Here is a 10,174-nt window from a genome sequence, read left to right as displayed (position 1 = left end):
TTTAAAAATGCGACTTGCCCCCGCTTCTGCTGTCCCCCCACCTTCTCGCAGCTGTTCTCCACGTCCTCCCTCAGTAGCCTTCATAGGCCTACTAGTCTCGCCGCCATCTCGGCTTGCGTCTGCTCCACAGCGCTCACTGCGCATTTCCTTGCTACTCCCAGAAACCTGCACCTCGCCTAAGTGCCGTGAGTGAAGCGCGACGGAGCTCGGGAGAAGTACGGGGGGACCGCTTGTGGCAAGGAACAGACGTCTACGAAATACGCTCGGAGGGTGCGAGGGGTAGGAGGGACTTGGGGAGCGTCTAAGGGCTAGGGATGACTTAGACGTCAGGAGAGGTCACGACCTGCGACATCTAGGATCAGCGGACGTGGGTGAAAGAGGACGTACGGAGGAACCAAGAGATACGTAGCTGCGTGATGTACGGGACGGTCGTCTTGGTTAATAGAGTAGTGGTGCGAAGTCGGGGTACAGATTCCTTCGCGATGAGCGTCGAACTACGACATGCATAGCCTGATCAGACACGTTTGGCCCAACCCTCCTCATATCTCCTTCAGATACGCCTGCTGCAAATCCTCTTCGCTCGCTTGGTGGCCTCCCATCGGCGTTTTGTTGAGACCTCGCCTTCAATTCGCTGCTCCTATATCCCGTGCCTCCCGAACTAGTACACACAAACTCTCCCGAATTGGCAGGTTCTGTTCCTGTGAATGCAGTGTTGCGCATTGAGGAGCCAACACTGCTGCGCAACTGAGTCTGCTCCTCTGGATGTGTCACACGACGGACTTTGTCGTTCCCTTTAAAAATGCGACTTGCCCCCGCTTCTGCTGTCCCCCCACCTTCTCGCAGCTGTTCTCCGCGTCCTCCCTCAGTAGCCTTCATAGACCTACTAGTCTCGCCGCCATCTCGGCTTGCGTCTGCTCCACAGCGCCCACTGCGCATTTCCTTGCTACTCCCAGAAACCTGCACCTCGCCTAAGTGCCCACTCACTTCGCGCTGCCTCGAGCCCTCTTCATGCCCCCCTGGCGAACACCGTTCCTTGTCTGCAGATGCTTTATGCGAGCCTCCCACGCTCCCCATCCTCCCTGAACCCCTCGCAGATTCCCGATCCCTACTGAACTCATACTGCCTGGTTGGATCCGTTTCCAGCGAGGGCACAATCGCTGAATCTGAATTCTCGCCGTTATGATGGATTGGGCATGACGATTTGGTCTTATCTATCCTAGTGAAGCTCCTCTGGTAAGCCAATGTCTGTTCAGGGCATCTAGTGCGTTTCACTGGAGAATGGAAACCAGAAAGACGCGCTTGCCACAATTCATCTTTGTGATAATGCTCCGGGTTGGTGACAGCTGCACAATCATGCAGGATTAGCTTTCTACCATCTTTGCTGTTGCCGCTTGAAAAGCAGTCGACTGCTTGAATACCTTGGCGCCCTGTAGAGGAGCCATCGAATGTTGGGAATTTTGCAATATTTGAGACTAGTTGCTGTTCTCCCACTTGGCCGGTCACAAATTGAGCAAACCCGCGTGTCTCGTGATTCTCGGTACTGTAGGGAGGGCTTGCATATGGCTGAAGATCGACGACATTCCCGTTGGTGTGCATGCGTTGCGTTTTGGCCGCACCCGTCCGAACATGTCCCTGCGCGATACTGCGGCGCACAACGGCTTCCTTATCTGAAAGTAGGAATCTTGACCCTTGTCTCCCACCGCCCACTGCGGAACAGCATTTCCCCGCCTGTACTTGATTGGCTGCATCCAGCGCTGTGGGTAATCGCGTTGCTGGAAGCCGCTTGACGGCATCTGCACACAAACCTGGTGCCACCTTCTTTGTCACCAGGTGCTTGACTGCGTATGGGTGCGTGGTGGCAAGACATTCGTATTCCTCCACACTGAGGGGCCTGGTGCCGGGGAGATTCCCTCTTGCTGGCTGCTCAAGATACTGCGTTGCTCGCTGTGCCATTCCGGCAACTGGGCTAGTCCTTGATTTTGCACTCGTGGTACTGCAATCCTACTTTACCTAGCCATGAAATCACTGAATATGGAGGCAGGCAAATGGCCTGAAAACTAAAGTGGGAAAGCCCGAGGAGGAAAGGCCGCACGACCATTGGCGTAGGTGGTGACGTCACCAGCGGGTCACCGAATTGCATATGTTTTGAAGGTCAACATAGAGGATCCGCAAAATATAGAAGTAGTTTTTGAAGCTCTTTTACAAGGCGGTGTTGAGGTAGGAGCCGCGTAGGAATCCCTACCTGCGAAATAATAGAGAGGAGGCAGATGATGAGTTCCTGCTCTTCACGAGCCTCACTAACCTGCGGTACGCTTCGGTCCGTGTGGTCTTTGGTGCAATAAACACCTACTAGCTTCTTCCAGTTGAAATTAAGGGGTTAAAGTCCCTTCGTAGGGCATCTTGCGTCGGGTCATGACCTCAGGTGACCCTGTTTCTGCACGAAACCCTGGCATGGACTGCAACCGTTACACGCGGAACATTGAATACTGTTGAACAGGGGGGCTAGTAATTTTTTTCAATGCGCCCCGAGCCTTGCCTTGCGCCGGTGCAACTTCTCGGTTGATTCGCCCCTACGATTACGGGTGCATGAAGGACCGGCGTGGTTCCAGTGTGTTTCTTACCACAGGCGTTCCACTGTTGGGAACTATGTTATTTCAAGTCAAACTATTGTACTAGCAAATAGGTTGCTATCTGAGGCTGCTATCTGAGTGAATGCAGAAGCAATAGGCCCGTGGTGTGGTGGTCAGCCGCAAACATACTCTGCAGACCCCACGCAATATGCTTTCTCTTCGGCATAAGCATCAGTTTGCAGCAAAATTACATGCGCATATAGGCGAGCTTCCGTTCAAACCTGCTTGTTTGCTCATCCCAGCCTTTGAGGCAAGCCTTCCCTTTGCAGTTCAAGCTTGCTGTAGCATGGTCTGCCAGAATCTGGTATGTATATTTCTACTTGCCTGCATGTTCGCTACTGCGGCAAGCATGGTGTTTAGTAACTGCCTACAATGTATGTACATGCAATCAAATTGGGGCCCATTTACATTTGCTTGTATGATTGCCTTAGAGGAACTATCGGGACAAATTGCGTTGCAACGCATGACATACCACCTCTCCGCACCAGTTTCAGGCCCTTGTGCCGCTATGTCCCGGATGAGTAAGGACTACATGTAAGGTCAGCCGCTTTCTTAGAAATGTTGTCTGGAATCTTTCGTCTCCATTGAGACTAGTGCAATCAACAAGAGTTCTCGTCTACGGTCGAGTACGTTCATTACATTTATCACCACGAGGAGGTGGTCAAAGTGACATCATGCATTGCCATTGTCTTCTGAAGAAGATTATTCGCCCGTTGGTTTACAACTGTGGACCATCGGCGGTCACCAAGGTTTTCATCCAACTCTTCACAAGTTAGTATGGGAAGAATGTATCTCCTGCTCAGCTCTTGAATTAACGGCCCCGTCTTGTTGTTTTCTAGGTCTCTTCGCTGTACGACGATTGCTGCCACGTCCCTCCTGCAGCAAAAAACTAGAAACGCCTACAATTGTGAGTTGGACTAACTCGTCTTGGCCGCGGGAGCTCTGGAGATGCCCACCTCACGTCAATCATTCCGTGGATCTGGATTTCTGAGTACTTGCTGTCTGGTGACACCGTGGCTTTGGCCCTTCTTCCAGTAGCGATGGCCTGTCATACAACGAAGGAATTTAACAGGCTGGTTCTCCCTAAGGTTCTCGGTGGCAATTTGTGAGTCGGGAGGTAGTATTTGGCTTCACGAATTTACTCGTTTACGACCGCCTTACGTGAATCCTTGTTATTTCGTGAGTTGATAGAGTCTCAACAATGTGCCACATGTGATCCAGCGTCCCAACCCGACGGATTCTGGAGCCCAAGTTCTCTTTGCTGGTTGCCACAGTTGTTCGGGCGCTGCTTTTGAGATCATACCCACAAATTAATGAGGGCTGCAGCTGACTGATTCCTGACTGAAACTCGCGAGGAAGCGAAAGCCTCAGCCACGAGAGAAGAGCTCATATACACACTCGCGGGAGCAGGTTTTGTGTTTTTAGAAACCTAGGATATCGGGGGGGAGCTACTACACTAGGGAAAAGGAGCGGCTCACCGGAGTGAGTCCTTTAGAAGAAGATAAGCGCTTCCGAAGGCAGAAACTCGGGAATCCGAAAACGGGTGGCACACCATGTTCAAGACGCCATACCTGAGAATTCGGCAAGATTCACGGCAGCTGTGGCATAGGAAAGCTTCGTATTTCGGACAGCATCAGGGTCCATTATGAACGTACTTTGGCCTGTCCTTTGGCTGAACTGACGGGTGCTCGTATAGGTCGTTGAAGAGGACTGATTCAAACTCTCGTCGAGCTTTCAAATACGTGGATCCCTTCAAGTTAGTCTCAAAGCATGTTCTGAAAGCAGCAATCATTATTGCAACCACATGAGCGGGTGCAAGGAAGCGTCTACGCACCATAATGAATAGATAGGATCTCTATTCTCCTGCTTGCCGCAGACGGAGTACCACCAGTATGCGCAGGTCGTCTGCGGCATTGTACCTGTAAAAGGGATCTTTCATCAAGTATGGAAATAGCCCTTGGATGTCAATACGAATGGTTAGCGGCACCTTCTTGGCTAAGTATACCTCGATTTTTGTAAAGTCTTCCTCAGATATATCGAACCCTCGCCAAGTCTTCTCGAGTCGAGCTTTCGCAGCAGCGCTTTCAGTCTCACTGTTGAATGCTACATGCTCCATCACCTGCTGCTGAATAGGTGTCAGTGCCTCATACTCTAGTCGCCATGCCGGAAGCTCATCCCAGATACGCCGGGCCTGCGGGGTATCGTATGCCCTGGATGAGGCGAGCGCGAAACGGTCTCGAGTTGAACGCATTGACCTTGTAGTTTCCTGTTGTTCTGATTCTGCTGTAGAACGCACAGATGAACGGTCTTCCGTCGAAGCCAGGTTTATGGAGGCTTTCCCCGTCTTATGTAGGCCTGACTTATCAATCACTAGGGAACGCGTTCTGTCACCACCCCGTGAACTGCCAGCGATGCCTTCTAACAGGTCGGAATAAGATCCTTGCTCTGATCGCAAGCTGCCCATTCTCAACAGACCTCAAAATCCAGCTGAAAAGACTCACTTTCCAAAGGCTGCGAGTGCAGATATTCATAGGGAACCGCCCCACACTCTTCGGGAACCGTCAGGTTCTTACATATGGGATTTTCTCACCTGAAGCTTCGGGCCAGCGGTCCCGTGATCACGTTTTGAAAGATGGTGGCTCGAAATTTTATGCGTCTGCAAACACTGGAAACAACGGTCAGTGCTGAAGAAGGCAAAGGTAGTACCGCCTGTTGGGAATGCCTTCGACTGGAGGACAGAACGATGGCGACCTCCAAGAAAGGACGGCCGGTGCCTTAGGTAAATTTTCAGATGCAAAATAATCTATAGGTGGTACAGGATAGAAGGGCATGGCAGGAGCCGCATCTTGCTTTGTCCACTGTGGTACTTGCATCAGAATGGTGGGTGGTCCACGCTCAGCCGCTCAAGGGTAGCCACTGCAGGGCCAAATGGCAAGGATTCGTCACACTTTAACAAACCACTCATCCGAAACCAATGCAACATAAGCAGCTCCTGCGCAGTTTGCCGTGGTTCTACCGACGGACAGTACAACGCAAGTGACCTTGGTTGCGGTACTGCGTGAGGGGCTCTACCCTGATAAAGCGCCGTGGGCAAAAGGTGACTTCCTTGCTTATATGCCAATCAATAAATCCAGAAGAGCACAAACATTATATCTGAATGGTTTTCGTTGGTTTTTTGCTCCCAGAGTGCTGCGAATAGCCCTGAGCAGGGCCGGTGTTGTCTCGGTGGTAAACGGTCGCATAAATGCAAATCTTGCAGGTGCACGTCAACTCACCCCTTACAACTTCAAGCCGTATGTAGCTGTGTACTGGAGAGTTGGATCCCTGGCTTTGCAGACACAAGTTGCAAGCAGTGTGAAAAATGCTGAGTTCGACCCCCATACTCCGACACACCCCTGAGATGATGACGTAAACTCGCGTTGGTGAATGAGTACTAATGGGCTGCTCATGCATGTTTACTGCAGCTTGTGAACCACCCCTCTAATAAGAAGATTCGCAGGAGAGAAGAAAAGAGTACACCCCACTATCGAGGGATATGCGAATCAAGCTATGTATGTTCCAACGAGCTACTTCAACAAAAAGGAACAGGTAAAATGTCAACCATTTATTGTACATATTCTTTCTAAAACCGTACTCTATCGATGAAGAGGGGGCTGCACGCTAGCCAACTCTTGCCGGCACCACTAAGTGTAGCTGAGCCTTAGCTAATACCTGTGCACTATTTCCGTCTATTTGGGGAGCCTAGCTAATTGCTTGACCTCGCGGGAAGCCAGTGGAGGCGAGCAATTCTCTCCTCCAAAAGAAGAAAAATTGAACTCAGCTCATAGTTATTTCCGGCCTGCGCCTGATACTAAACCAACCCCAGTGCGCAGATGCTGATGAGTACCTACAAATTACCCTGCAGTGGCATATTCCAGGTACACCTACCCAGAAAGAAGTGATCTTACTATTCATGAGCAGCGCTACGGAGCAAATAGGCACACTCTGAACAAGACATGCATTTACGCTCCCCGCGTTTTGTGCTCTGTCTTAAGTTTTGCGTGCAAGTTCGTGCAAGTTTGTTACTGTGATGCAAGAAAGTGCTCAGCAACTGTCTACACTGTCAGAATATTCATCAACAGGGAACTCGGCTGTACTTGTATGCGAGGTTGCCGTATAGAATGAGCAACACACTGTAAGCTGCCCAAGGCAGTCGTTCTGCTGTTGCGCAGGACGCCTGGAGGCTTGGTGGGGAGATTGTCTCGTTTTCGGGAGCTCTCATCTCAGGTATTTTGACTCTATTGCCGTTCTACAATGTCTTCGGCCAGGATCGAGGACCCCTGTCGTACTAGGCCCTTGTGCAGCTGTGCACAGGATCCCGAGACTACGCGGGAGGTCAGCTGATCTGCGGGAACGCCTATCTGAAGTATTTCCGCCTTATCGTTGCTGTCCTCGGGTAATACCGAGCCCCCTCCTTAGAAGCAGAGTATCAAACCTTTCCTCTCATGCCCGTACAACACAGGGCATCACGATGGCAAGAACACTCGAAGAAGCCCTGAATACAACTTGGCAAGATCCTGGCCACCAATTCTTCCCTTGGCCTATCACTTGCAACTCTCAAAGGCTTTGAACAACGTACAGAAGGCAGAAACATATCGAATGGACAGAGCTGCGAAATGTAAGCATTGAATAGCTGCTCCCGTTCCAGGGGCAAGCGGGTCTCCAGAATGCCGCTTAAGATCAATTATATTAATAGTCATATCCATGTTCCTGTATTGGCGAAATATTCTCGGTCTGTAGCGGTTGAGCAGCACGTACGCAGGCAGCCCACACAAGCGACGAGGAGAGTTTGAAGAGTGGCCTCTATATCCATCAGCAGCGTCTATGCAGAAGCTTTAAATCTGCTACTCCGCACACACAGATTTTTTGAGCAATATACAAATTGTGTCGTCAAGTGGTTCTCGCCTGTGGCGTAGTTTTTGCAACACCGCCGAAGGAGGCGCCAAGTTGTCCGCCCACGAGCTGCACCCTGTTCAGATCACAAGGGGTGTCTGCCTGCTGCAACAACGCCTTGGAAATGCTGGAGTTTCGCATATTTTGCAAGAGCCAATGTAGACAAGGTTTTACAGTTCCCGACGTATTACCCGAATGAAGGCAGCTCCAGTCGGCTGCCGGGGCAAGATGGAGGGGTTTACAGGGGATGAAGGGGAAGGAGCAGCAAGCAACACAAGATGCCTCTAAGAGGGGTTTTGATATGTGCATGTGATTTTTATTTTCAACATATAGGAAAATCCAGTTGCATTGTTTCGGTGGATCTCGGGTCTGTAGGCGGTTGGCGGCAAGTGGCTTCTACACATCGCGCTCCAACAGGGAGTGCCAACTTTTTAATGGTTTCTTCGTACTCGCTGTGTAGACGAAGCATAGACTCAAATAATCTCAGTTCATATAGGTGGCCTATGCTTAGACCAATAACAAGCAGACGGGGGCAGCAATCAGAATTACAGCAGTAGGCCAGAAGACCCGTGTTCGGCTCTCACCAAATGAAAAGGAAAGCCCAACAGTTGGGGCATCCTGCACTATGGAAGTACCCTGGTGTTTAGCAAAACTGCAGTGACGTCAATCCCTGGCGTATGTGGAGAGTAATGTGCATTGCGCAGCAGCACTAGGAGAGCGGGTGTGGTTGGGATGAGTGACAGCTTGACTAGGCAGCTAGAAGCAGCGGACGGTATAATGAAAAATGCATTTTGCATAGAGGAAGAGGCAGTTCGTGGCGTTGAAGACGCCACGAACTGGAACAGCGATCTTGCAGAGAGAACAGTGTGAGATTGGCAAAGCGTAAAGTTGTTGCAGTCGCCAGAGATGGGTGTTCGAACAACCGTTCTCATGCTGATGCGCATGTGGTTCCAGCATAACGTATAGGTGTTGTGTATCATCATTTGGGAGATTGAAGCAGTAAATGAGCGCTGATTTGTCTTCAATTTTTATGCTTGGCAGCTCACAAAAATATCGGCATTCGTGCCGTGGTGATGAAGCGGCATGATTATGCAGTGTATGCTGGCTACGAGTGTACGGGTACAGCAGAAGGCACAACCTTTTCTGCGACCGAAGTTTTATAGTATTACTTTTCCTGAAGTATGCAGCGAATAAGAATGGGGAATACGCTAGTGCCCATCATAGCCTGTGTTTGGACTTTGCAAACGGCAGGCGAGCGCAGCGATGTAAGCAAACGAATGACTGCGGTAGAAAATCTTTGGAAATGAAGTTTCCCATAGCGTCGCGCGCTTACAACATTTTCAAGCGATGATCTAGACGTTATGGGAGATCAGTCTGGTAAAAATACTGCGGCTCTCTTTTCTGTACTGTGCCTCTCACTGCTGCGTAGCGTCGATCGTCAACGTCAGCATAGATGCGATGACTGACGGCGAGGCGAGTGCCCCCTCTCAGAGCAACATCGCTGGCGCGGTAAGAGCCTTCTTCGTTGGCATCAGCAAAAGCAGAACAGGCCTCTGGCATAGCTCATTGAAGGCTTAAGGAACACCCCGAAACCAGCATACCAGCGTAAGGCGAATCTGAACTGCAGAGAACATCCTGAATCGACGTCATGTGCCAAGGAGGAGAGCAACTCAGGAGAGATTTGCCGCCACTGTGTGAAAGGGACTTCACCCAACTGTGAGGATTAGCCTTTTGCAGCGTTCAGATTCAGGGTACAATTTTGGTGCGACGTGCCATCAGGTGCCCAATGGTGCGCCCCACAAACTATGGTACCCATTGGGGTGGGTATATCTTTCCAATTTCGTACAGAACTTTCTCCTTGTGAGACGCTCAAGAGGTAAACATCTTGAGGAAACTGCTTCTCGTTTCAACTACACATCCAACGAAAGGCGACGGGACGCCGGCGTGCATCCCAACGGACGATTATGAAGGCAAGGGTAGCATCCACATGGCCCACTCCCGTAATTCTTGCTCACCAAGATGCTTCAGGGCCATGCACAAGTGACCTTTTCATCCCTTCTTATGTGTAAGCTGATACTTACGCGTAGCTCTTGTTCCGCGTCAATACGCAGTATCTTTGCCATTCCTCCGTAGTGTGGGACAGTTGGCGCGGGCGTCATGGGCGAGAAGGTGTCAGGCTGACTGGCCTTGCAAATTGTGTCGGAGGGATTTCGGCTTCCAGTGTCCACAGGAGTGGAACCCTGTGAAAAGTCAGTGATATCCTCGACGACTACGCGCTACAGAATAAGTGAATTGTTTTCAGATTCATTGCACAAGTGTATCAGTACAAGAGGTGCGGCTGACGATACAGCTGATCGTGCGCCTCCGAAAACTCCCCATACAGACTACCACGGCCCTTGCGCTGGGATGGTCGACTTTAGAGATATGACTACTCTACAGAAGAAGCAGTGGAGTTCTTCGTGCTTGGCTTGGTGTAAGACAAAATGTAACTTCAGCAACAGAAACAGTACCGTCGCTCCTAAAACCTTCCCAGGGCCCTGCGTCGAGACACGACCTGTGGAGCTCGGTCCTGACGCAGACATGCCTTTAACCCGCGAAGCCGTACGGTGCAA

The 10,174-nt window shown here is 50.7% G+C and overlaps 2 protein-coding genes across 2 annotated transcripts; both read right to left on the bottom strand.

The window, feature by feature from the left end:
* Positions 1 to 438: 438 nt before the first annotated feature.
* On the bottom strand, positions 439 to 1,953 carry EAH_00004060 (hypothetical protein, conserved; the record flags this gene model as incomplete). The annotated part of the gene is made up of 1 exon (XM_013393594.1): positions 439 to 1,953. One exon carries the CDS (start codon positions 1,951 to 1,953, stop codon positions 439 to 441), a length of 1,515 nt encoding a protein of 504 aa, XP_013249048.1.
* A 1,823-nt stretch (positions 1,954 to 3,776) lies between these two features.
* On the bottom strand, positions 3,777 to 5,094 carry EAH_00004050 (hypothetical protein, conserved; the record flags this gene model as incomplete). Its single annotated transcript, XM_013393593.1, has 4 exons — positions 3,777 to 3,915; positions 4,109 to 4,201; positions 4,313 to 4,405; positions 4,550 to 5,094. 4 exons carry the CDS (start codon positions 5,092 to 5,094, stop codon positions 3,777 to 3,779), a joined length of 870 nt encoding a protein of 289 aa, XP_013249047.1.
* Between the last annotated feature and the right edge of the window lie 5,080 nt (positions 5,095 to 10,174).

The sequence above is a fragment of the Eimeria acervulina genome, genomic scaffold, assembly GCF_000499425.1.
Source record: "Eimeria acervulina Houghton genomic scaffold, Eah_scaff14, whole genome shotgun sequence".
Taxonomy (NCBI): Eukaryota; Apicomplexa; class Conoidasida; order Eucoccidiorida; family Eimeriidae; genus Eimeria; species Eimeria acervulina.
The sequence above is the reverse complement of the archived record's forward strand: the minus strand, read 5'-3'. Positions and strand labels throughout refer to the sequence as shown.